We start from the raw sequence: 27,726 nt of genomic DNA on the forward strand, positions 1-27,726 counted from the left end.
AATCGGCCCGGCTGGGGCCGGCCGTGACCGGCGCGCCGTTTGACAGGTTGACCTTCGCCCCATCGACCCGGCAATTATACCGGCGCCGCCGCTACGCGTGCAGGTGCGTATTACAGTGAAACAAAGCGGCGGCGGCGCGGCCCGCAGAGCCGGTCTGGCTGCGTCGATGCCGACGGCCATCCAAGCCCCGCCCCTGGGTTCAGCCGCCATCTGTTGGGCAGCATCCACCATCTCAATTACCGTGCTGAAGCGTTGAATGCTGGCGGCAGTCAGGCACGTGTTGGCAGGCTGAGGTCAAATGTCAATTTTCCGTTGCGGAAGTTGATATTGTCTAGACCACCCAAAAACCTTGATTTTTTTAGGAAATGGCGTGTGCGTCCTGATATAAGCACACTAAAATAATTATGGCTCAACAACCATAAAAACCTAGTTACGCTTCTTGGTGCCGTTTATATTCGTTGTCAAGGTTTTACATATCTTTCATTACAAGGCTGTCATTGGCATGTGTTATATCCCATGTGTCAATTCCAAGCATGCATAGCAGCGTCAGCGCGGCTACATTTGCCATTGACTTTGCCAGGTAGAAAGATGTGGATCATGCCATGCGGCCTGCTGTAGTCGTTGTGTTGTTTTCTATCTGAACTCATACTTTCTTTACTTAAACAGTCCAGTTTCAACATCAAACAATGCATTCCGAGTATTCCGAACGTTTCCAACATTCGGAATGCCCAGCATCCGGTAGAGAACCGACGAGTCGTGTGCGAGTCGTTATAACCAAAGGTGGTTACCGTAACTGACTTTCACTGCCATCTGGGGTGTCCCAGGTCTCATCTCCCTTTCTCATCGTATTGCCTTTAAAAGATCATAGCTGGCAGAACGTGTTTCTTCCTTTACAGTGAAAAAGCTCACCGTACTGGATAGGGATAAATGATCCACGCGTTGTGAGGTTTGTTCTCCGAATTCGCAGATGCATTCATACCTTCTCACGTGTTGTCATTGTGTTTATCACAGTTTCATGTCGTTCTCCATGGTTCTGTCGACGAGCACGCACCAAGCTTACGGCACCACAGAACACGTGCCCACGTTGTAGGACCGAGACGATCCCCAGTGATTGCCGCATCACCCGGCGCTTCGAACTCCGCCATGCGGTCCGCAGGCGCATTGCCTCATCTCACTTCAGAAACCTCCATCCTCAGCTTAAGCGGGGAAGTGGCAAATCAGCTGGAGGCGCAGGAACTTCCACAAGCTCGATTTTCAACGCGTGGCCGTGTAAGGGAAAAAAACATCTTCGAAACCGTAGAATTTCACTCCAATACCTTTCACGGTGCGTGCGTGTAAAGGGGTCTATAGATGGATTCACGGATGGAGTCCTAAGGTACAGAAGACAGCACTACTTCCCAAAGGATCTTAATAGAAGATCTGGAGTTAGATGTTTTGTAAACATCAGGGGTCTGACGACGTCAGAGTATCAGTAAATCGGCAGGGTCAGTAAAGCAGCAGAGGGAAACATCAGATATTGTCTTGACTTCTTATTCCAGATTTTTTAACTGCACGCTGTGGGAGGCCATGTGATCTCACGTATCTTCAGGCATTCACACTGTTCGAGTCCTCCGCTGGAGTGGATCTTTTCCGTTTTCAAAGATCCTTTTTTGCATTCAATTTACAATCACTTTAAATTGAGCTTTGGACAGGCTTCCTTATTTAAACCGAGGACGGAGGTTTTTGCAAGGACATCGCAGGATTTTGAAGTGTGGGAGACCACAGCTAAGAAAAATCACTAAAAATCCAGTTAAAAGCACTGCGTGGGCGGGATACTCCTTGAATTTCTCAAACCGGCTCATGTCCCCGATGTCTTATTATAATTTGTTTTATTTTAAGTTATCAGCACCTTTCAACACACCCACTGAAATATCGTATTTCCAGTAATGTAGCAAATTTGAAAAGTAGGGACACGTGCTGATGGACCACGCCCCTGGATTTCTGAATTTTCCGAGACAATGCACTGGCCCTATCGCTATCACGTCACCTTCGGACAGTCGGGCGCTACACCAACCCCTGCTGGTCGTCGTGGTCTGGAATGTGGTCGCGTGGATGGCATCGGTTTCGATCGGGACTTAAAAGCCGCAGACGTGCAGGCTCGTTGAGGAACATTTAACGAGCGATACGAAACTATGTCTGTGCCCGCATTTGTGAGATGAAGAACTGAGGTGGCAGGATCAGGGTCTCTGCTCGATTTTTGTTGCAGTTACCACCATGCATTTTATGGTTGCCTGAAATAGAAGGCATGTACGCACTTTGGAATAAACAACCTCCATCGCACTGAATATTTATCCAGATCAAATGCAGTGCATTTGTGTCTTATGCTAGTCAGTAGAAAACACTTCCGGCTAGTTATGGCATTCCAAAGCACGGGTAGGAATGAGAGGGGTGAGAAATAAGGCAAGTGAGGGTTCGCAAGTGGCAAGCGGTAGTGACAAATTGGTAACGATGGCCACCTTGTACCAAATCAGCAGCTCGTGAGAGAGTCGCAGAATAACAATCGATCATTGTTCGGCTCTGACACATTCAGAAAGTCACATGTATAAGTGGAGAGGATGCTCTCGCAGGCGCAGGATACAAGATCACCGAAAAACACCGGACCTTTGCCTCTCTGTCTGCTCTAAATTGCTCGGAAATGCTATCAGTTGACGGTTACTACCATCCATGACTGCAGTCGATAACATCGAGATAAACAGAAACAGGCGCCCTGCTAAGCACAACCTGCTAGTCGCCTGGACATCAAACGTTGCCAGCACCGAAAAAAATATAGAGGAAACTTGTGAAGTTGCTGCACTTGATGTGTATGTTGCTTTGCGTGCGTACAGACATTGGTGTGCAAAATAGGTGCAATTTTTAAAAGTTCATGGACTCCTAGCGGCGTTTCAAATTTCTGTTTGCAGCCAGAATCGATCGGTGTTTCACCACACACAAACACAACACAAAAAACGGTCACACCTTGCTGATAAGCGATCGCCGCGGTCATCGCAGTCTTGACATTTATTGCATTCATAACTTATTATGTCTAGCATATGTAGCAATATGATGATAGGACGAAAATGAAAGTAAATGCAAGTACAATCTTGGTCAAAGCTACGGCACCACAATAATACAACGCCCAAAAAAGCAAATTTGACGCGCCTTCCGTCGGTTAATCTACAACTAGCGAGCAGTTCTACATTAAAGCCAATGTTTGCATTTTGCGTGGTTTTACAACATCGATTCGGGCGCAGCCTGGTGGGGTACTTATCATGCCTGCTCACCAATTGGGATCGCCACATCAGGCAGACTATCTACCTAGGCCGGCTCTTGCCAGGACGTTAGCTGCCAAACTCGCTAACCTTCCGGTTCAAGCATTCCGAGCGTAAAGTAATGCCACCGCGGGCGCTGTTCTCTGGTGCAGGATGCTTTCCAACCCCACGATATTTTCACCGAGACCTCACCGAAAGCACGCACGAAATCGTACGCTGTAAATGTTTTTCCTCCAGAAAGGTTTTTCCCCTTTCTGGGAGGCACAGGCTGCGGCGACCCTTGGTATCGCACAGAAAACCGCGCTGCTCAGCGTGCCCCGAGCGTGAGTCCAGTACTACATCTATGAGTCCACCCGAACGACAGAGCGTGAGTTCGGTACTGCATCCATGAGTCCAGACGAACGACAGAGCGAGAGTCCAGTACTGCATCTATGAGTCCAGTCGAACGACAGAGCGTGAGTCCGATACTGCATCCATGAGTCCAGCCGAACGACAGAGCGAGAGTCCGGCACGGCATCCATGAGTCCAGCCGAGCGACTCACTTCTATTTCAATCATTGCATCACTCCGAAATCAAGCTTTTGGCGGTTTGATGGTGGGCTGTGTTTTGGGCTGTGTTTGAACTGATGGGCTGTGTTTCAGTGTGCGGGGAACTGGACATTATGGACATCCTGCTCGACGCCGGCGCCAACCCGTCCACAGCAGACATTCATGGCGCCTACCCGATACACTACGCTGCCCAGATGTGCGGGCCCAACTCAGGTAACTCCACCCAGACGTACGGGCCCAACTCAGGTAACGCCGCCCAGATGCTCAGAGTCCATCAGAGATATAATTTTGCCAGGATGTGCAGCCTCAACTTGAGATTTGGTTTTCGGTTCCGAAACACAGTCATCGCTCACGCCACAGCTGCGTATGTGCGCTCTGTCGGACAGAGGCTGGGACGTGTGGGTACGGGACTACAGCTCAAATGACTTTGTCCAGATCAGTGACTCCATTTGAGAAGGATGGCTCAGAGAGTTTTACCTGTTTTAAAAATGACCCCGGGCCCTCAGCGTGCCGCACATAGCCAAATATCACATAATTTTGTGGTTCCACCTGACACAAAACTGAGAACATGATCAGAACCTGACAGGCATTGCTGCACCTTGGCGGCAAATCCCCAAGGTCCGACCACCAGCAGAAAACCCAACTACCTCTTGGAGTGGCGGCACAGGTCACAGACAGCCGCTCTATGTTGGCAGAGATGGCCACGGACGTCCAGGTGGGTCTGCTGGTGCTGAAGAAGCTGATCGCACACGGCGTCGACGTCACCGTCCGAGACCACGACGGCCGCCAGGCCCTGCTGTGGGCCGCCTCAGCAGGTCGGTCTAGGGCAATGCGACAGTCACACTCCAGGGACAGCAGACAGTCACTCTTGTGAGCCGCCTCAGTACATTCAGTGACAGTGACAGTGACAGATTCAGTGACAGTGAAATTCCAGGGACAGCAGACATGCACTGCTGTGGGCCGCCTCAACAGGTCAGTCTAAGGCAATGTGACAGTCACACTCAAGGGAAAGCAGACAAATCCTACTGTGGGCCCCCTCAGCAGGTCAGTCTATGGACTGTGACAGCTACATTCCAGGGACAGCAGACATGCACTGCAGTGGGCTGCCTCAGCAGGTCAGTCTAGGGCAATGTGACAGTCACACTCGAGAGACAGCATACAGTCTCTCTCATGAGTCGCCCATGCAGACCAGAGTAGTGCTTGTTTCGCGAGTAAAGGAATTTCTTGTTGTGAATCGATAATGTGACTTTTAAAAAGCTGGCGTCTAATGGTAAGGTCATGTTCAGATCGTAACCAACGCAAAATGTGCACAGGCAATGTTCTGGGCGAACTGAAGCGTCCCATGCGTTTGCATTACAACGCTTGCGCGCAGTTGCTAGCATTTCTTAGTAAACAAGTTACGTAGATTACCCGTATGTATATAGATTAGAGTTACGCATCTGCTCTTTCCGTCTCCGTCTGTTCGTATAAGTTACTGTGGCTTAGCGGCTCGTCGACCGAGACCGTCATTTCGCACCCGCCAGCACATCTCTACATTTTTCTTCACGACCAACAGGTGCCCTGGCAACAATCCTCCAAATTTCGCCTACGTTAATTCCAGCTAATTGATATGGAGCACAACGGCTCTCCTGCACGTCACTGACCTTTACAAGCGCGGCCCGGCGAGACGGCCCGGGGCGTTCCGCCCACAAAGCCGCCTGCTGACCCCTGCGACCTTTGCCCCAGGCGGAGCGCTCGGGCGAGATCGCTCCCCAAGGGCCAGGTGGGTTGGTGGTAAATGGAGTCCGGGCTCGGTCGGCACTGCTTTCCGGGCGCCTCCCCTCCCTCCCCAGCAGGGTCTGTACAGAGCGCCAGACTTCCCGCCCTCTGCAATCTCAAGACACCCCCGGTCGTGCAGTTATTCGTCCGGCGACACAGTAAACATGCTAGAGTCGGCCAGTAAGCTGTCGTGGCTCTTGCCGCAGCCGCGGCGCCGCAGGTGGTCGCGGTCGAATGCCTGCGCTGGCTTTGAGTCCCAAGCCTTACTCTGGGCGACGATGAAAGTCGCGCCAGGGAAGTGAAAAAATATGTGTTATTCCTAACACGTCTTTCAAACTGTACGCTCAGAGTGTCGGTATACAAAAATTAATGGTTCGTAGGTTGTTAAAATGGCCACCAGATCGTTTTTGTCCTTGCGAAAGTGTGGGGGTGGTCCGAACTGTCGTTGATTTGTTCACGCTTTTTTTCACAACGCTACGTCTCACGAAACCTGGCAGATAGAAAGACATTGAATTGGCTGTTGACCGCGGGATCTGGAAGAGCTTCGTCCGACCGTATCCGAGGCTTGACCACTGCGACAAACTAACTGTTCACTGAGTTGCCGGTGTGTGGCGCGGCTGAACCCGCCGCTGATCCGAGCGCCCCAGAAGAGACGCGTCGGCGCAGCGCGTTCACGGTCGCCCAACCGCCACGCCGTGCCAGGGTATGGCAGTGGCCCGCTCGGTATTGGACGTGACGTCTCCCTTCGACGTGCATGGTCATTGGTCACGTATTGCGTGGCGACGTTTCTACTGGTACTCGTCTCCGTACAAGACGTCTCCAGTCAGCCCAGCTGGCGCGACGCATTATATAAATAGATGTCAGGTTCGCAGTGTAAGACAGTTTAGAATAAGTTGAATTAGACGCTCAGACCTATGCTACATGTACTTACATATGTAGGCACTATTATTGTAAGTAGCACATAATAGCTATTGCCGACCTAAATCTAGCAGCCAGAGTAACGAATAACGATCAGCTGTACTTGTGTTTGGGGGTGCAGAAATATGTTCGGTGCATAGTTTAAACCAAGTACAGGATCAGCCAAATGCCAATCCGGCAACAACGGGCAGATTTCGTATGTTTGCAGTGGTTGGTCAGCTGAGGAAGCTCCTTGTTCTAGTCAAAGCCAGTGCGGCAGCTCTGATCAAACGCGCCGGCAGGACACAGGCATCCTCGGCTGATCAGACACTTCAGATCAGCTCAGATCAGCAGCTCAGCAGATCAGATGAGATCAGATCAGATCAGCAGATCAGATCAGATCAGATCAGACACAGACAGACACAGACATCAGGCGGGCGCATCTACGGCATCCCTCGACTCTGGATCCGTCCCCACCGCGCTTAGTGCCCTCGCCCTGCCGCTTCCCGCCCCGCCGTGCGTGCCCTCCGCCCTGCCGCTTCCCGCCCCGTCTTGCGTGCCCTCCGCCCTGCCGCTTCCCGCCCCGCCTTGCGTGCCCTCCGCCCTGCCGCTTCCCGCCCCGCCCTGCGTGCCCTCCGCCCTGCCGCTTCCCGCCCCGCCTTGCGTGCCCTCCGCCCTGCCGCTTCCCGCCCCGCCCTGCGTGCCCTCCGCCCTGCCGCTTCCCGCCCCGCCCTGCGTGCCCTCCGCCCCCCGCTTACCCGCCCCGCCGTGCCCTCCGCCCCCCCCCCCCCGGCTTTCCCGCCCCGCCGTGTGTGCCCTATGCCCCCCCGCTTCCCCGTCCGGCCGTGTGTACCCTCGGCGGTGCTCTGTCCCCTGGCTGGCCTGCCGTGCTCAGTAGTTGTCTGCACAGCTGGGCGAGGCCGGCGCGGCGCCGCTGACGGCCGGCTCCACCTACAGAGACGCGGCCGTCAAAGATCTACTGTCCCTCAGGCAGCCCGGACGCACTGGTGGCTCTGGTCAACGCTGGCGCCCCCGTCTCCGCCGAGGACAAGGACGGCCTGACCGGTGAGGAGCAGCAGCAGGACACAGGAGGACGCCGCAGGAGGACGGCCGTCCGCCGCGCTGATGGGCTCGAGCCGGCGCCTGATCAGCGGTCAGACGAGCCCTTCTAACGGCTATGCGGTCGCTTAGATCAAGGGAACTGAAAACAGTAATGGTAGGGATGGCTGGATCTCAGCCCTTGGGGCGAATCTAATAAACAACCTAAGTTGCACTCATGAACGTACTTTGACTACATTCAATTAGTATGTGCTGGACCCAGTGCTGTGCCACAAGTGGGATGAGCATCGTTATCACATTCAACGGAAGGATGCTGCACGGAGCGAACAAGACTATCCCTTGTGTGATCGTGACTGACTGCGGATTCCTCTCTCATCTGTGAAATGAGGCCTGAACTCAGCCCGACCTGGTCTATTATATCCTATCCTGGCCTCGCTTGCACTGGTCTGACTTACCAGAACCTGACGGGACTCCTCATGGGCTTTCCCGCACCATCCGCCACACCGCAAGCTGACCTAGCCTGACCTGACCCGACATGACCCACCGTGCACTGACCTGATCTGACGCATTCTAATCTGCCCCCCCCCCCCATTCCTGTCCTGGCTTGTCCCGTCATACCTTGACCTGACGTGACATGACCTGACTTAGCCTGATCCGACCCGCAGCGTTACACTGCGCGGCCAGCCGTGGCCACACAGACTGCATCGACACACTGATCACGCTGTGCGGCGCCGACGTGGACGTGATGGACAGCAACGGCTGCACGGCCCTATTCTACGCCGTCACGCTGGGCCACGCTGACTGCACAGAGCTGCTGCTGAAATGTGGCGCCGAGCCCAACCGACAGGACCGCAAGGGACGCACGTGAGTGTCCACGGACCGCAAAGGACGCACGTGAGTGTCCAGGGACCGCAAGGGATGCACGTCAGTGTACAGGGACCACAAAAAACGCACGTGAGTGTCCAGGGACCGCAAGAGACGCACGTGAGTGACCAGGGACCGCAAGGAGCGTACGTGAGTGGGCAGAGACTGCAAGGGACGCACGTAAGTGTACAGGGACAGCAAGAAACGCACAGGAGTGTCCAGGGACCGCAAGGGACGCACGTGAGTATTCGTGGAAAGCGGAGCCGTAAAGAAGGCACGTGAGGGCTGGCGGCAGGACCGCAAGGTGTATGAGTCATCATAATCCACCAAACCTGACCTGCGGAAGTAGACGCATGCCATTGCCTTTGTTGGAGTTGATCTGCTAGTGGGTAAAACTGATCAAGGTTCCACTGTTTCAACTGCTCTGCTTCCCGTGTTTGAGGGCACCTATACAATTAGTTAAGCCGAGGAGAAATCTGTCAGCATCATGTCAAAGCTGTTCGACTGGCAAACATGCGTTCTCCCCCAACAGAGATGTGCCCTCTACGACGCTGCAACCCACCCTCTCTCTCCCTATTCTTGTCCAGGAAATTGCCTTGGGTCTCTGATCTTTTGTAAGCGCTCTCTCCTGGGTGTCATGCAAAACCACTGCTTCGGTTAAAGCTGGCCAGAGAGGCGGTACAGTAAGTAAAGTCACGGAATCGCGGTTTTCAAGTGGACCTAACGCAACCTGAATCAACCTTAAATGGAAACTGTTCTCAAATATATCGAAACGCTGGGATTTGTATAATCCCCTGCGCGACTTTATATTCACCTATTCGTTCCAGACTTTGGTTCTGAAGAAATTTAGTTCAGCAGAGCTGTAGCATAGCCGTTAGCCAAGTAATGGGTTCCCAGCCAAGTGAAAGCATCACACCAAATAAATCATTTTTGATGAGCACAACAATTTGCAGTATTCGCCGACTTGCTCATCCATAGCCTATGGAATGCAAGTGTTTCAGGTGGCGGAGTTGCGCCGCAGTCTGCTTGAGTGAAAATGGCCTATTTCTCCTAACCTGATCACGCATCATCCTATGAGACAGACGTATGTGCGAAGCTTCATTCGTCCCGAACTCACGTGCCACGCCATTTCCTCAAACCACCTCGCCGTCTTTCGATCGCCCGCGTGTTTGCTACGGTTCGTTGACTGCACCGCTGATGTGTGCCCTATATCCGCCAGGCCAGCGCACTGTGGCGCAGCCAAGGGCCAGATCGAAACGGTACGCATGCTGGGCCGACACAACGCCAACCTGTGGATGCGCAACATCAAGGGTGACCAGCCGCTGCACGAGTCCGTCCAGTCCGGCAGGAAGGAGCTAGTTACGTGAGTAGGGCTGGACAGCACATATTTGGGCGCTTAAACAGAGCTGGACGGAACGGGGCTGCGCGCATGAGCAGGGCTGGGCAGAACGGATTTAGGCGCTTAAACAGAGCTGGACGGGACGGGGCTGCGTTCGTGGGCAGAGCTGGGCAGCACGGATTTGGGCGCTTAAATAAAGCTGGACAGGACGGAGCTGCGTACGTGAGTAGAGCTGGGCAAGACGGAGCTGGCCACGTGAGTTGAACTTGACAGGATGGAACTGGGTGCTTGACCAAGGCTGGACAGAACAGAGCTGAGTATGACATGCTAGACAAAACAAGACTGGGCAGCATAACATGCCATCAGATATGATTGAGCGCTCTGGTCGCATGATCAATAGAAAGCCCGGATGGTAGGCGCAAGTTGACGTCATGACAATCAATGAGGGCAGTCACCGCTGCTTTCACCAAAAACACGGCTGCTAATGAGCTTGCCAGAAAAGTACTTTCGAAGTTCTTCCCTGACCTGGCTTGACCCAATACTCCGCTTTTGACAATCACCAGTCTGCCGCACGTTCTAGTCTTATTGTATGACAGTCGAAGGTGTTGTAATTTCAAATGTTCCCCTTTCGCCGCCGAAACAGTGCGGGATTCTAGTACTGAGGTCCTCTTTGAAACGCACTGCCTTTATAGGCATTGTCGGTTCTTTTGCCAAGAACAGCTGACCTTCAACACATCAGGAGGCTCTGGTGAGTCGTCATCAAGAAAACACGGGCGTATATCATAAAGAATTCCACGCTTTGAGGCACAAGACACTCACGACATATCTCAAAACCACTATCACTGTCTAGACACCAATTTTTGGTTGATAGTAATTAGCAAGCGCCCCCTGGTGTAATAGAGGTGTGTCACTTCTGCTATCCGTGTTCATAGTTCAATATACCAGAGGCTGAAGACCTTTCTTGCTCACAACAGGTACATCTTTATGGGGGCAATATCTGCATGTAAGTAGTTATTAGCCTGCGTTTTCACTGGATCAAGTACGGCGATGTGCGAAGTTTTACCGTGCTGTCCCGTCCAGCTATTTGTTACGGTCAGCGGCAGTTATGTGTGTCATTGTGGACCATAAACAGGCCAGTTATCCTCGGAGGCTAACGTGTTCTTAGTTACCGATGACCCCATTCCTGGACACGAAAAGTAAACTGGTCCCCCCACCACCGGGTGGGCCTTGTTGAGCCGAGCGGCGCTCTGTTGCAGCGGAGTCTTGTCTTGATAAGCCGCTGCTGCACGCGAGCGCATCGCCGGCCCACGGCTGCCTCTCCGGCCGGCTGACCGCTCCGTGTTACAGGTGGCTGCTGCACCACCGCCGGCCCACGGCTGCCTCTCCGGCCGGTTGACCGCTCCGTGTTACAGGTGGCTGCTGCACCACCGCCGGCCCACAGCTGCCTCTCCGGCCGGCTGACCGCTCCGTGTTACAGGTGGCTGCTGCACCACCGCCGGCCCACGGCTGCCTCTCCGGACAGCTGACCGCTCCGTGTTACAGGTGGCTGCTGCGCCACCGCCGGCCCACGGCTGCCTCTCCGGACGGCTGACCGCTCCGTGTTACAGGTGGCTGCTGCACCACCGCCGGCCTACGGCTGCCTCTCCGGACGGCTGACCGCTCCGTGTTACAGGTGGCTGCTGCACCACCGCCGGCCCACGGCTGCCTCTCCGGCCGGCTGACCGCTCCGTGTTACAGGTGGCTGCTGCACCACCGCCCGGAGGCGGTCAACAACCCCAACAACGACGGCAGGTGCCCCCTGCACGTGGCCGCCATCAACAACAACATCGAGATGTGTAAGGTGCGTCTCTCGTGGGTGCCACGGCTCACAGGAAAGCACCATGATTGCCCGCCAGTGAACTAGTGCTGTGGCAGTGAGTGGGAAATAAGTCACCCATCGTCATTGAATGCCATTTGTTCCCACGCTCATTGACTAAGATAAAACAACACGGAGATCAAGCATGAGCTGCTAGGCCGTCGACACTCTTATCGTTGCAAATATCTCAAACATAAGTTATAAAAAACAGACCATGGAAACGAAAACCACGGCATATGTCAGCAGACAACAGGATTGAATGAATGACGTTGAAGCACACTACTTACTATTGCTTGCGCTCTGTTTTTATACCTAGGCACCAGGGACGTACATTTTGAACAAGTTGTGTGAACCGATCTCCCTTGGTTGCAAGTGGCTACCCAATCCAAATAAGATTTTTTAAAGACTTCACCACACCTGGGAGATCGATACTGCTGCTACATGCCGCCATGCAGCGTGGCCCATTAAACTGAATGAACAATGCATGAGCCGTCCATCAGCATCACGCGCTGGATCACATGCCGCCGGCCATCATGGCGGCCAAACGGCCGCACGTGCTCGTCTGGCCCGGCCCAGCCCACCACGCACGCTCCGACACCGTTTCCCCGCAGCCGGCCGACCGACGCCCGCCACGCTTCGGGGCATTATTCGGGCGGTCAATACCGGCTTAAACCGGTCGATCGGCCCACGGCGTACATAGTGCAGTAGATGCATGCTCAGTTTGAAGCTTAACGGAGTGTGTGCTATGCCTCGAAGACAGCCTACCAAACGACATTCAGCCGTCAAGCGTCCCGCACACCATAATTCATTCGCTGATTGCGGCCACGAGGCATATGAGCGAACTATTTCGTGCTGTAGACGAGTGCGCTGTTCAGTTTTGCATGGAATCGAGCTGTGTGGTGTCGCGAGGTATCTCATCACCCGGGGTCGCGGTAGAGCTGTGGTGGCTCTGGTGCTTGGTGGACGGGCTGTGTCTGAGCCATCGACCTTGGCACAGCTCGTCCGCTGTTCCCTGTGCGTGAGAACACGGTGACGTCAACAGACGGGAATTATTTATGCCGCCATCCGTTTGCGTGACGCTGGGGATCAGGGACGGTCAGGGTCGACCGACACTGGCCCTTGTCGTCACAGTCAGGGGACGGAGGCGTCACCCCACGGGGATCGGGGGTGGTCAGGGTCGACCGACACTGGCCCTTGTCGTCACAGTCAGGGGACGGAGGCGTCACCCCACGGGGATCAGGGGCGGTCAGGGTTGACCGACGCCGGCCCTTGTCACGGACAGGGGAGGGGAGCGTCACCCCTTAGCGGTCCTGCACCATACAGTCCTGCAACCAGCCGTCCGCATGTAACGGCTGTTTACGTATGATGTGACAGAGACTAAAGCGAACATGATGTTCCTCCGAGCAAGGCAACGACAGTGCCTGCCTGTACCAGTGCACTGTGACGCCGATGCAGTGATTGCTATGGTGACTGATGCCGCTGGTCAAAATGTTGAGTGCCATTCAACGACACCGTCCGTTTGCAGCAGCGAAAAATTGAACTGTGGCGAGTTCCCGGGATTGACGGCGCCATTGCGTGCGGCACGCAGTCAAAAGATATGCCTTTGTCACGAGAGACTCATATTGTTACGTCAGCACGACTTCTGCAAGTGGACCGTTTAATTTCTTCTGATTAGACTGACCACCAAAAATAGTGATAGCTGACACGTGTAGTTTTCATTGGGAATTCATCATCAACTTATCCCTAATTGATGTTCGTCGTCAACTGGGAGCCGAAAAGTACAGTCTAGAGGAAGATGACGATAACGGCTATATAGGTACAGTACACAGTTGTTACCACTTTCGAAGAGGCACGTAAATAACTCACATTTGACGCCTACCAGTCTTTACACGACTACGTTCGCACTGTGTAATTTGGTTGTCCGCCAATAATGCAACACGTTGGCTAGAGGTTTCAAGCTTGCCGAAATGTGCTATTTCGTCAAGGGCACCTCGTGCTTGCAAGGCTCACATCTAGGGCGATGACCCTCCGCTGCATTTCTGAAACTTGCAGGTGTGAGTAGGTTGATCGATTCTATCTATGTCAATACGGTGCTGTATTTGTATGGGGAGCCTGATCTGGAACTCGTGCAAGTTACGGACCGTTTGCGCTGTCCGGTGTTTGTTATAGTGATATACGACGAAGGAACCGTATCGTGCAGGAGCACGGTAGACGCAAGTTGTTAAATCTAAGGATGAAGTTAGTAAAACAATAGCTAATGAGCATCCTAAAATCTTGACGGAGTGTTTGAAGCTGCCCGCTTTCTGTTTGCGCAGGCTTAAGATGTAGCAGCATTACACTGTAACTTTGCCCAGAGATTGTCTTAGTCCAGGACAGGAGGACAGACAAGATTTCTTTGAGACGAAGAGAGCTCAGTGAGGACACACGTCGCTGAGTTTAAATCTGTCAGGATCCGTGTAATGTGTAAACAGCACAACAAATGCGGGCTTAAGGTAAGTGGTCGGACCGCTGCCCCCTCCCCTTCCCAGCTGCGCCTCTGGTGCAGGGCCAACGTGACGGCTGTGAGCGAGCGAGGCCGAAGCCGCCCTTCAACGCCGTTCTGATCGCGTCTCACCACATTCGAGGTCCGAACTGCTGTACAAATACCATTGTTACCCACCAAGGATGCCGCTAAATAGCACGACACATCCCTGCCATGACTAAACTACCCATTCTGACGCACAGGAGGCGTAAACAACAATCATGGCGCTGGTGAACGACATGGAAACCTTGGTGACAACACTGACAGAATTTACGAACTAATCCAACATTTTACGTGATCAATTCCTAGAACAAGCCACGCTTTGGTTTCGAATCAGAATCAGTTCGCTCTTGTGTCTGCCGGGAGTCTGTGCGGAGTCAGAGTCGGCAACGAACTCGCGCGGTGCAGAGTCAAGCACGAGTCTGAGGAGTGCCGAATGCCTCCGTGATCCACCCTCCCCCCCCCCGCCATCCGCCATCCCGCACTCCCACCAGTGATTAGCTCGACATGTGTAAAGCATGAAGGCTTGGCAATGGTGAGGTCTGGGAGATAAATGTTGACGTAATTGATTGCGAATATATTAACGATCCATTACAGTGTGGTCTTCATCATTTTGTATCCTCTATTATTCTGTCGGTGCCAAATGAGCTGTCTTTTCTTAGGGTCCGTGTTTTGCAATTTATGGGAAGTTACGACGGGATGTTTGACCCCGAAATTCCACAACTCCTACAGTAATCAACACACCATTTGCACTTTCGCCTTTTTGTCATTCGGCGTGCTCAGTACGCGACCTTTGCATGCGCAGTAACGCGCACACATTTCATTATGTATACGCGACATGGAAATACGTCTCAATTATGGATGATTGTCGCACAGACACAAACAGCCGCCCAGATCCCCCACCCCTGGAGCTTCGGGTGCGGCGTCGCACGTCACACCGGCCCCAACTCGCAGGTGCTGATGGACCTGCACGCACACGTGAACCCCATCATGCGCTCGAGCAAGGGACAGCTGATGACGCCGCTCGACTCGGCGCTGTACCGCGGCAACCGCGGCTGCGCCAAATACCTGCAGCTGCACGGCGGCGTTCCGGCCAGCACGCTCACCGACAAGAACACGCTGATGAAGGCGCTCAGTCAGTGAGTGTTGCAGGGTCACGGGGAGGGAGGGGGACCAACTAATGGGCGGCGGGCTGAGGGCTGACAACGTCAAGTGATGAGCCACCGGGCTCCCTGGCCTTTCGTTGTCAACGACAAAGGCGTTATGTGGAAGGCTCAGCTCGGCGTGCAAAGCCACAGACCGATCTCACAGTACTGAGAATATCATGGTTCATTGATGCAGGCATTCCTCCGCTGCCGACTCCGAGGATATTTTGCTGGAGTCATTCTGTCGGCAACAGCCAAGCATTTGCCATCCCAGCGCGGCCCCGTCGACCCGAGTTTCACATTCCCACATGATTCTTCTCACTGCCACCGAAACACAAGTTGGCTAGTTGCCCTTACTCAGAATAATAAATGGGAAAAGTCACGGTCGGGAACAGGCCTAGAACTCGATGCACTCATTTTCTAGGCACCTAAGCCTCCAGAGCCGTGTGCGTGAGGAGGAGCTGATCGCACGAAAAAGAACATCCAGGTGGCTGTTGTTGGGAGCTTTATGTCATTTTACTGTGGTAATGAGCAGCTTCTCAAATTCGGGAGGAGCTGCAACTCAAATGAGCGCAATAGGCGCTTCACATGCCGGCACAAATATGCCTTCAAAAAGTCGCCGTCGGTTAGCTACTGAGCCCCACCGCGCTTTTCCCCCGTGCACATCCAACGAGTTTGGCAAGTCTAAGTTCTCCCCGTGTCCGCCTGTTTGTTCTCGAGTGGCGTGTTTCGCCCCGCGCCCCCAGAGACTGCTAGGTGTTTGTCTGAAACATGTGGAGCCGGTGACGCAACCTGGGCTGCGTCTGACTCCGCATCTCTCCTGCGCGAGCAGCAGCGCGCTCAGCGAATCGCAGACACAGAGCGCGTTCGTGCTGTCACCGGAGACGTACCTGAACCTGAACCTGTCGCCGGACGGCCTGCACTCGTCGCTCTCCTCGTACATGCGCTCCGGCCCGTCCACGTTCACCACCACGCCCGTGGACGACGGCGTGCAGACGGACCGCCAGCACACCGAGCACCAGGGCGTCCAGGTCAGTACACACCGAGCACCACGGCGTGCAGATCAGAACACACCAAGCATCAGGGCGTCCAGGTCATTGAACACCAAGCACCAGGACGTCCAGGTCAGTGCACACCAAGTACCAGGTTGTCCAGGTCAGCACACACCGAGCACCAGGGCGTCCAAACCAGTACACACCGAGCACCAGGGCGCCCAGGTCAGTGCACACCAAGCACCAGGGCGCCCAGATCAGCACACACCGAGCACCAGAGCGTCCAGATCAGCACGCACCGAGCACCAGGGCGTCCAGATCAGTGCACACCAGGCACCAGGGCGCCCAGATCAGCACACACCGAGCACCAGGGCGTCCAAGCCAGTACATATCGAGCACCAGGGCGTCCAGGTCAGTGCACACAGAGCACCAGGGCGCCCAGGTCGGTGCAAACCGAGCACCAGGGCGTCCAAGTTCTTTCGGGTCACGGGTTCACGAGCATACAAGGGCGTGTGGTGCAGAATCAAAGTGGGTCAATATGTCCCCTCCACCCGAGAAATGGGGCACAGGTCGACAGTGGTCACGGTTCGTCGGTACAGTCGGGCGGGAAGTGGGCTTGGTACCGCGAGTACGTCACTGAACGCGCGGAAAACAGTGGCAAAGCAAGTCATCACGCATGCCCATCTGACATGGCATTGTCATGGTACTACCCAAGCCACACTTCCGGCATGTTCTAGCCGACATGGCCTAGGTAATTCACCTCTAGGTGCCCTCAAGCAAAATGTCGCCGCGGTCAGTGCGTGACCCACTCGGGCCATCCCTGGGGGAAGGGGGGGGGGGGGCCTGGGGGAGCGTCGCAGCCCTAATAAGCCCTCGTCCTGGCGTGCAACAAGCGGCCGCCACTCGGCGCCAATCAGACGGTCAACTACCACCGACATGCCATCGCCACGTGTCCAGGACTGCGGCCCGAGGTCGGAGGCAGCGGAGCGGAAGACTGCGGGCATGGGTGTCAGGAATGCTTCGCTGTTGGCTGTTTGCTGGAGGGCGGCAGGGAAGAGAGGAGTTAGTTTTTTGCCCAAGAAAAGGGGAAGTAAGCAGGCTCAGCAGAGAACATAAAAACTGTCTTACCAGGATCTGGTGCCGTGCCCGACAGGATGCACCAGAACCTACAGTCCGTCCAACAGACGGAAACTAGTAAAACGGGTCCTGACGCTTGCGCTGAGGTTTATTACGCAATCATCCCTTATTAAAGTTTGGATGGTTGACTACGCACGACGAAAACTCAGGAACCAGTCCAATATGAGGCGTTCTGCCCTGCATACTTAATTTGAGGAGCTCTCCTGCAGCATTTCAGCGTGAGGCTCCATATGCTCCCACCTTATGTTATGCCCACGCTCCTTGATTCACATTTTCAACATAAAAAACTACTACGCCACTACGTTTCTGTTCCCAACGTCCCCAACTCGCTCGCGCGCGCCCTCTTCTGCATATATATCTCACCGCATCTGCTCTTTCCACGGCTCCAACACACAGCACTCCAAGTCCGGCTGGGACAGCCTGCTAGGTGGCTGGCTTAGGTCCGTCAGCCAGGTTAAACGCGCACACGAACAGCCTCTCGGTGCGGCACTCTTCGGCGGCCCAAAGGTCCTTCTTGACGTGCCGGTATGCGCAGGATACGTCACGCTCGCCGCTGTCGCCGCCACCCCAGGCCGGGGCGTTGCCGTGCTTCCAGTTGCCGTAGTCTGCCTTGGTGCCGTCCATCCAGCCCCAGTTGCGCGGTGCGCGCCGGTACCGCATGCCGATGTGGTAGCTGCTGGCGTTGCCGACCAGCGCGTCGACAGCCAGCTCCTGGTGCCGGCTGCGCAGGCTGACCAGCTTGCTGCCGGCGTGATTGTTACACCAGAGCTCGGCGTTGGCCCAGTCGCCGACCAGGCGCGGCGAGCGGTGGCACCAGCCATCGATCATCGTCCAGAGCGGCGGGCACGTGTCGGGCGGCGCCACCGCAGCAGCCTGCTGCGTCGCTGCGTGCCGCCGCCGCAGCCCGTCCAGCAACGCGCGACACGCGAACGGGTGCAGCGCGCCACAGCCGGTCTTCACGAACGAGTAGGTGCCCGAGGCGGGCTCTCTTGTGTGCAGGCGGACGCAGCGACGTGCCGGCTCCGGCTGCGGCCCGCCCAGCAGGCTGACGTTGGTCGGCAGCGGCGTGCCGTCCAGCCACTGCCAGCGGCCGGCCGGCGCGTTGTACTCAACGCCCACCCACAGGTCGCGGAAAAAGCGCAGGAAGTAGGCGGCCTCGAGCGCGCTGACCGGGTGCAGCAGCGCGCCGCCGCCGTCGCGGCAGTAGCGGCGCGCCGTTCGCTGACCGGCGCGCATCTGGTAAGCGGCGTCGTAGCAGGCGGGCCCCACGCGCAGCCAACCGAGAGGACATTCGGCCTCGGCCGGAGCCTCGGACGCCTGGCACTGGTCGCCGTCCTCCGGGCACGTCTCGGCGTCCGGCTGCTCGGCCAGGTGCCGCTTGGCCGCGTTCGTGGCCTCGCTCGGCGTAGCGCCGTCGCACTCTAGCACGCCGGACTGGAGCACGGTGCAGGTGTCCGGTCGAGGGACATCAGGGCCGTCGTCAGGGACAGTGACAGCGCCGCCGTCAGGGCCGCTCTTCGGCTGACCGCTGGACTTGTCGATGGCGTCCCACACTCGTGGCCCTGAATTGACGATGTCCTCTACTGTCTCGCCTCGAAGATTTCTGTTAATAGAGAAGTATCCGTTTGAATCTACCATATCTGGGGTCACAACTTCTGGGAGTTTTACGCCACGAACTGTGCATAGTGCAAAGCTTAGAGAGATGATTAGCAGCATCTGCACGGGTGATCTTGATTTAAGAGACAACTCTAAGCAGGGATCGAAGTACTGGATAGGAATTAACCGACACCCTACGCAGGGACATATATGTCTTCGTTCGTGTCGTCGGAATCGAACGACAGTATGCATATATTTGCATTCTGCACTTCACTCTCTGTTGTTCACGTGCTCTTACAATCACAGCGCTTGTGGTTGCAGGACTAAGGTGAGCCCAGTGCTGACGGTGTTCGCACATACCCGCCTGCATACCCAACGGCAACTGATGGCGCTGCCAACTAAGCTGGCGACCACTATCAACGGTAGAGATAAAGTCGACCCGAGTATGGTTGAAAAGCTTTTGGACTTTGACGAATTGCATTCACCCACGTCTTTGGCGGCGTTGTGCGCCGACGTTAACTTTACCAGCAATTGCTGTCTGAAATGTTCGAGGTGGTGGGATGTATGTTCGCACGCAACAAAATATCTGGCAGAATAGCTCTCCGTATTACCGTCACCACACTACTGGAGAGTTGCAAGTATTAGCTTTTCACAAGGCATGAGCCAAAGGTTTATTTGGTGGACGCGACGGTTTGCTCACGCGATGTTCACAAAGAGTCCAAGAAAGCTATCAGACATCAATAACTAACACTTGTTGACCAGCCGGAGCAGCGCTACATGGTCAGTATACTGGTTATTGTGCACTTTCTTATTTGGTAAAGCGATCTGCATTGACCGGACAGAAACCTGCTTAACAGGTTACATGTGTTGTCATTGACACCCTGTTGACAGCTGATAACCCCTTTTCTTCGGTGCCACACAGTTGTTTTATCAATATCGCGCAGGATCACCAGCAAATGAGCACTGTGACCATCGCTAACCACACGGATAACAGTGATGCCTTTGTGAGACACAGGCAGTTTAATTGCTGGTGTCTCAGCTCCCTACCTCTCCCGTGCGCCGCCAGGTGAAAATGTCTAGCCTGCAGCACCAGCGCTCGCGCTCGGCTGACGACGACGCCAGCGCCGCGTGGTGGCAGGACTCGAAAACGACGCGGCGGACGCGGCGCCATGGTGGCGACACGCCCGACTCGGGCCGCGAGGACAGCGAGCGGCGCGCTCGGCGGGGCAAGAGGATCATCCGCGACGAGGACGAGGAGGACGTACACAATGTGGAGGTGGTGCGCCGCCGGCTGCGGCGCGAGCTTAACACGCGCTACGTGGATGAGCGGTACGACTCGGAGGAGGAAGAGGAGGAGGATGGCGCGCGGCGGCGGCAGCGGCGGCACCACTACAGTGACGACGGTCGGCGGCGGCACCGACATGGTGAGCGGCACAACGAGGTAGGCCACAGCAGCGAAAGCGAGGAGGGCTCGCGGTCCCGGGATCGTCACACCGAGCGCCGGCACAGGGGGCGCTGCGAACACGGCGACGGTGGCCACGGATCGCGGAGGCGCATGTGCAGCGGAGACGAGGGCGGCTCGCGGAGACACCTACACAGCAGCGACGAAGGTGGATCCCGGAGACGCCCACATAGCGGGGACGAAGGTGGATCCCGGAGACACCTGCACAATAGAGAGGAGGGTGGCTCCCGGAGACATCCACACAGCGGAGACGAGAGTAGGTCCCGGAGGCGCATGCACAACGGAGACGAGGCGGGATCGCGGAGACACCGGCACAGCGGAGATGAAGAGGGGTCCCGGCGACACGCGTTCAGTGGGGATGAGACAGGCTCGCGGCGGCGATCGCGCCGCCGGGACGAGGCTGACGGCGAAGCCGAACGGATGCGTCAGGTGGCGTCCGACTTGGACAACCCACGCCAACGGCGCGACCTGCACGAAACCGAAGAGAAAGACGCCAGCGAGACGGACGGCGCTGGCCGCGGTTCGGCCGAGCGCCGCCGCCGCCGCCGGCGCCGCAAGACGCGCGCCTCTGGCTCGGACGAGGCCAGCTCTGACGTCAGTGCCGAGCGTGGCGCTCGCGCGGGCGGCGAGCGGCGGCGGCAGCGGCGGCAGGCCGACAGTCGCGCCCAGACGCGGCAACCGGCGCCGGGCGCTGGTGGCGCCACTACCGGCAGCGCGCGTGACGACAGCGAACCCGAGTCGCCGGCGCGCGCTGACTCAGGCATCGCGAGCGTGGAAAGACACGCGCCGGGGCCGCGGCCAGCGCGCTCCGAGGACGAGGTGACGGCCGGCCCGCCCAGCCGGCCACGTCCCGGCTTCGCCAGCGATGGCGAGACGGGCCGCGTTGGCTCGCGGCTGCCTGTGCGCGTGCTAGACGCCCGGCTGCCGGGCCGCCATGGCGCCAACGTGGCGCAGGCTGGCAACAACGTCGGGCCGGTGGCAGCGGCAGCAGCCGCGGCGGAGAAGAGGACCGGGCAGACGGGACAGGGGCAGAAAGCGGGCCGAGGGCCGCGCCCCTTGGCCGAGATCCTGCCCAGTTCGGCCGACACGAGCAGCCACCCGACACCGCGAGCTAGCGGCGTTAGACCCTCGCAGAACGGCGTCCCGCGGCTTAAACGTGTACACTCGGCCAAGGACTTCAAGCAGATGCAGCGCGTACCAACCCTCGAGCGGGACCTGAGCCACCTGACGCGCGCGCAGCAGGGCAAGCTAGTAGCGGCCGACCGCGGGACGGAGCAGGCGGCCACCAGCGACAAGGCGCAAAGGTAGGCCGTCGACCGACGTGCAGTGAAAGATGACGTGCTCGAGGCAGGAGATGGATGCGACGGGTGGCCGCTGTGGTGAACGGATGCCACGGGTGGCCGCAGACGACACATGCTGTAATCGACGTAAATGTTATTCGGCATCACGGATAAACTACTCCGTAGTTGTTCTTGTTTGGTGTAGGGCTTGAATCATCGACCATACCCATCCACCCTCTGCTCACTGTTTTAATATTATTCGCTCGAGTCACCAACCATACGTACCAACCTTCTGCTCACTGTTTTAGTATTATTCTCGGTTTAAACATATCAGTATTCCTAGCAACACTGTGAACTCTGGCTCGCCATTGCAGAGTGCAAGCAGAAAAGAAAATCTTCCAGGACCTTCTAGAGCTAAAGCGTGTCCAGATGCGCGTCAACAAGACAAATGAAGAGGCCTTCATCAAGCGCCTGGCTGAGAACTTCAACGCCAGCGTGATCAAGCTGACTCTGACCAGCTTTAAGGGGCCGTACACGTACACGGCCTACGAGAAGTACCTGAATGGTGAGTGCTACAAGTGTATCGCGATTGGTCAGTGAAAAAGACAGGGAAATGGGCTTTACTGAAATAGTAATTCCCTAGAACAAGTTCACTGCAAGTTCTTCGAGTACGTAGCGGCCAGCGTGTTACTGCAATGTTGTTCAACCACATAAAAAAACGCTGCAAACGCCATTATCTTTATTTATCCTGTTAACCTGAATCAGATATTTCTCCGGAGGTCCCGCACTCACCACGGGTACGTACCATGTCAATGGTCAGAACCGCGTGCCCACTGAGCCATCACCGATAGCCGCGGGACCGGAAGTGACGTCATAACTCGCGCGCCGCCAGGCCAACTGAAGCACCTGCAGGTGCCGGCCAAGCGCCGCGCCGCCAAGAACCGGCGCGCCGAGGAGCTGGCGCGCGTTCAGCGCTCGCTACGGCGCGCCAAGGAGAGCGTCAAGGACGAGCAGCTGCGCGAGGCGCTGCAGGGCGGCGGCGCCGGCTGCCACCACGCCTCGCACGCCTACACGGGCATTCCGTGCGTGGCGTACAGTAAGTTGCCCTGCTCTTGGCACCGCGGCTGGCGTAAGTATGGCGGGGTGAAGGCCGGGGCGCCGCCAGCAGCCGCCAGAATCAGTCCTCCCTCAGACTGGGGCCGAAACGGCCACTACTGACCAGCACTGGGACGGGAGGAGGCGTGGGGGAGCATGGGAGGCATGGCGCAGGGCCCGACTCCTGAATCACGACAGCAGCTCATGACGGGGACATAGTTGAAGACCGTTGGAATAGACTTGCAATATGTTTATAATACTTTCCAGACACGTAGGTTTTGGTCGAATTTCATACAAACTCATCCGTACAAACCAGTCGAATGAAGCGATTTTTCTTGAATACCTTCGGCTTGCCAGACGCACGAGGCAGCCCAGGCAACACACATGCCACCCATCTAACTCCTACGACGAAGCCCCCTGCTCTAACCTTATCCAAACGTCATGGGTACCACCAATGGCAGGAACACTTTTCAGATCACAAAGCTGGGTTGGGCCCAACAGCTAGCGGCCTACCCCTTGGCTCCATGTGTTGGATGGAACCTGGATCCCGGTGGACTGCCCCACTCCCCCCCCCCCCCCCCCGCTGTGGTGGTCAGCGGTGGTCCGGTTCTGCCGGCGGCTCTCCTCCCGGCGCTGTAGGTCGCGCCGGCCAGCACGCAGCACCGCTACCACCCGGCACACAGCGCCCCCACCCCCACGCCCCGCCATCACCGCCGGGCGGCGCCGGGCTGCCGGGCCGATGCCCATCCGGCGACCGCACTAGGCCGCACTACGCGCGCATGTCGGCGATGCATGCCACACACCGGCTGCGCTGTACATGTCGGCCATGCGTGCCACACACCGGCTGCGCTGTACATGTCGGCTATGCATGCCACACACTGGCTGCGCTGTACATGTCGGTCGTGCATGCCACATGCCGGCTGCGCTGTACATGTCAGCCATACATGCGATGTTGCCGCTTCTGCTGTACCTGTTCAGCGCTGCCGCGATGCAGTCAAAGGTATAGCTGAGACGCTCAACTTAGGTGACGCGTGAACGGCACCTTATGAAGACCATTCAGAGAACTTAGCTTACCATAACGTAGATAGTTACGGCAGTCCTTGATACTATGCAGGCTGCGCGTCGTTAACAAGATGCTAAAAATCTCTCCAATCTGTTTCAAAAAGAAATCCACCATGCAACAGTGAAGAACTGCTCATTCCGTAATTGGTTTTCCAGACTACTGTGTAAACACCTTGTTTCTAAGCTTCCGTCTAGAAACCTTCCGTATACGTCTACACAAATAGCTCTTGGGAGCTAATAGCAGGCTATAATATGGCATTGGCTGATAAGCTAGTCTTCAAAAGGAAAGCGGCTTTTTTAGACGTACAATTTTGTGTTTGTGTGTATCAGTACGTGATATTTCTTTTAGCTTTCCTTCTTTTTGCTGTTTTTAAAGCGAATGTTTCACATTTGAAAATATTGGCAAAAGCATCAGATGTATTGATACAAGCTAGTTTGTAACTTTTGGCGTACTTTTAAGCAAAAATATTCCTCTAGACAACACAATATTTCAAGTTAGTAAATATACTGTTCAATGAGTCCGTCTTTGACTGCGTCATCGAAATTTGCACAAAATTAATTGAGAGGTAATCAACGGCCATTGTATCTGAAAATCATGCTCACGAACGCGAGGCGTAAACAAATCTACAAGTACATTTTTATTGACCTTAATAGCCGCATAGCCAACGGAATGGCAGGATTTGAATAACATTATTCTGGCGTCATGAATGCCCGGCGACCTTGAAATGGTCCGCACGAAACAGTCTGCGCAGCTCCGCAGGCGTCGAGCTCAGAAACTAGAGACTAAGGCTTTTAAAAAGACATGGATATAAGCTGCACAGAATGATCTTCAAGATTGCGATTTCAGTTCGAAGACCTATGCAGCTGTGGAGCACTTCCTTTAAGTTTGCACTGGACAGCGTGGATGACGTATTTCGTTGACATTCCGCAACTGAATTTACGTAAAAACATGTCTGCATTCTTGAAGTTGTCCCCTTTATCCTGGTTTAGTGCGTCTTAGGCCATGACTTGAAATGTAAATAAATGGTTAATGTTTCTTGAAAGTTCTAGTCTGTAAGCCACTCTCAGCACAAGCTTCCGCCATCACATTGCTTGCAGCTGGTGTGTTCAGATGCTGCCGCCAGGGTCCGCCTTGTTCGGCTGGCCACCGCACCTCACGCACGAGGCTCGCCCCTGCAGCAGCGCGCGAGGAGACGCGAACGCGTCACCACTAGACCTCGGCAGCAGAGCTGACCGCTCCCTCAGCACGTGGTCACGCGGCACACCACGGGCCACGTGGCGGCTGCTGCCAGCGTCACACACCGGCCAAACGAAGGGGCACGGGGGGGGGGAGGGTGACTGAGTGAGAAAGCGAGAGCAAACACGAAAGAGAGCACGTGCCGAAGCGAGAAAGGAAACGAACGGTGTGTTGCTACTTGGGAGGAGCGGTGCTCGGCGAGCGCGTGCGTGCATGGTACATTTGTGATAAATCAAATGACGCTAGTCTAAACTATCGGCTCACTTTATGCATATGGACTGTTTTAATGGTGCATTTGACAGCGTTCCGACAGCATTCCGACTGCGTTGTGCTTTATGTATAACAAGCGGCACCCACCCCTTTGTTTGCTGATAACATGCTTGAATAGCAATGTGCTGTGTTGGTATATTATAAAAACCTTTGCACTGAGACGACAGAGATGCAGATGGCGTGACCTGTACTTCGAATGTGGCTTACCATCCCTTGTGACTGCTGCATCGGTGTTCGCACATGTGTATGTTGGACATTCAGGCAGCAACTCAGGGAGCTGAGCTTGGGCGTTGTCTGCAAGCGACCCAAACGACCATCGCCTCTGATGCCGGCATTTCACATGCATTTGTCTTACGTGCCAGAGATAACAGGTCCCTTGTCGTCTTCCATAAGCTAAGAACTTGCCGACTCTTTCCATCTGGCAAGCGTTGCCTCTCCAAGCATTCTAACGACGGGCTGTCTCTAAATGTCGATCTATTGTCGACAACACACGACCCAGCATCCCGCCATCCCATCCCAGAAAACACATCAGCCGTAGACCAGCCTCTGACTGCGCCGCCCGCCCGGCAGTCAACAAGAACAACCATCACGGCGCGCCGAAGGCTCCCACCAAGACCATCCTGCCCAAGATCAACCCGAGCACGCGGCTGCCGGAGCCGGTGGACCTGCGTGCCTACGACCCGACCAAGCCGCTCCGTCTGGAACTGAACCACGGCGGCCAGCGCCAGATGCTCGAGCTCCCCACCCAGCTGCTCGACAAGGACAAAAAGTATCACGTGTCGTTCAGTATCCGGCCGACGGACGCCGAGGCGGCCGGCGACGAGGCGAAGGCGGCGGCAGAGCGCGGCGCCCACAGCGACGGCGAGGGGTCAGCAGCGCGCCGGCGCCAGGAGGACGCCGGTGGCTCGGCGCCCGCTGACACGGACCGGCACACGCACCCGCACTCGCTGTAAGCGGCCCGTGTCGCTGCGGCAGGGTCCCGGGCGTGCCGGGGCCGCGGCTGGTCACGACCGGCTCGCGGCCGCTTGTGTCGTCTGGTGCTGGGGAGACGGGAGCTGAGGTCGCACGGGACTGCAGACGGCGGCCAGTCGTTTTGAGGTCGCGTCCGCCGGCGCTGTTTTCGCGCTTTCGGAGGGACTTATGTCGTGGAGCTGCGGCCGTGGCGAGCTTACGTGTCCGAGCGCGGCACTCAGCGACGCAGGAGCGTAAAATGCTGTTGCAATGGTGAATCCGATTTAGCGTTATCCCATGGTGAGGATGACATCGCTGCAATACACGCACACGGTTGACTGGAGAGATGCAGGGCTGATTACCTATCAGTGCCGATGGCTGATCATGCCACGCACATCATGCTGACGGAGAACAGAAACAGGCACTCCGCTGGCAGGCGCACAAACCAGCCGACAAACCAGTTACGCGCAACGGGAAGCCAAGTAACAAAAACAAAAAGGAAAGAAAGGGCTACCGGCGCACATATGACACACATGATGCGTTGATGGATTGGGTGTATTAGGTACAGAACACAGATGCAGACTGCACAGCGAAGTGGGGGAAAAAGTCACCACTGCTGCACTATGTATCCTGTCTTTCTGAGACTGACAGCGAACAACTTTATTTTACTTGTCACTGCCATCGAACGGATACAAAAAGAATGTACAACAGGGGTCGCAAAGTGCACGAGTCTCACAAGCTCCCATGACGGGAAGTGTATACCAGTAAGTGTAGTCACTGTACCTTGTCATTTCACCCGTTAGTCTCAAAATTTCGTCCCGTAACCATATCGATGCAGAACTAAACGCTCAAGATCCTTCAAGCTCCACACTTGTTCAGCTTCACTACCACGACCGTAGAATACCTGCATCTAACCCGTTTATTGCAAGAGCCTTTTAAAAGATGTCACCCACTTTAAACAAACCGGCTCTCCCAATTCATCCGTCATCGGCGGGTCGCGATCACGGCGACACCGGCATTCGCGCGCCATCAGCAAGAAGTAAGAGTGCCGAAGGGTGATAGCGATGGCGTTAGTATCGACCCCGGCTCGTCGTTGGAGACCACCGCATGGAATCTGGGGCAAAGGCCAGAAGATTAGTTTTTCTGTAATCAATTCTACCTATCGCGGACGCAACATAAATCAAGTTAGCCGATATCAGCAGTTCTCTTTACCAAGCGGCCGCTTCGCCAACGCATCTTAGACGGGACCTCTGCCACGCCGTTGTGGGTGATAAGCCAAGCGGGACATTACCACTCGACGAACTAAACGAATGCATGCTTAGCTTTTCATACCCTGAAACGAGTGTTTTGTTACCGATTCCCTCACTGGCA

General features: G+C 55.7%; 1 protein-coding gene across 1 annotated transcript in view; it reads left to right on the plus strand.

The window, feature by feature from the left end:
• LOC119094159 (inversin) overlaps positions 1–26,501 on the plus strand; it is a 47,725-nt gene extending 21,224 nt beyond the window's left edge. The window contains exons 4-19 of the mRNA XM_037217234.1: positions 3,929–4,048; positions 4,531–4,650; positions 7,481–7,555; positions 8,215–8,413; positions 9,633–9,776; positions 11,490–11,592; positions 15,083–15,267; positions 16,106–16,304; positions 20,065–20,096; positions 20,205–20,359; positions 21,374–21,764; positions 22,115–22,305; positions 22,633–22,739; positions 22,773–22,836; positions 25,975–26,229; positions 26,380–26,501. Of these exons, the coding sequence (XP_037073129.1) occupies positions 3,929–4,048; positions 4,531–4,650; positions 7,481–7,555; positions 8,215–8,413; positions 9,633–9,776; positions 11,490–11,592; positions 15,083–15,267; positions 16,106–16,304; positions 20,065–20,096; positions 20,205–20,359; positions 21,374–21,764; positions 22,115–22,305; positions 22,633–22,739; positions 22,773–22,836; positions 25,975–26,229; positions 26,380–26,501 (2,462 nt within the window). The remainder of the gene's footprint in view (positions 1–3,928; positions 4,049–4,530; positions 4,651–7,480; positions 7,556–8,214; positions 8,414–9,632; positions 9,777–11,489; positions 11,593–15,082; positions 15,268–16,105; positions 16,305–20,064; positions 20,097–20,204; positions 20,360–21,373; positions 21,765–22,114; positions 22,306–22,632; positions 22,740–22,772; positions 22,837–25,974; positions 26,230–26,379) is intronic.
• Positions 26,502–27,726: the final 1,225 nt, after the last annotated feature.

This window comes from Pollicipes pollicipes, unplaced genomic scaffold (genome assembly GCF_011947565.3).
Source record: "Pollicipes pollicipes isolate AB1234 unplaced genomic scaffold, Ppol_2.1 Scaffold_4002;HRSCAF=4701_pilon_pilon_pilon, whole genome shotgun sequence".
Classification (NCBI taxonomy): Eukaryota; Metazoa; Arthropoda; class Thecostraca; order Pollicipedomorpha; family Pollicipedidae; genus Pollicipes; species Pollicipes pollicipes.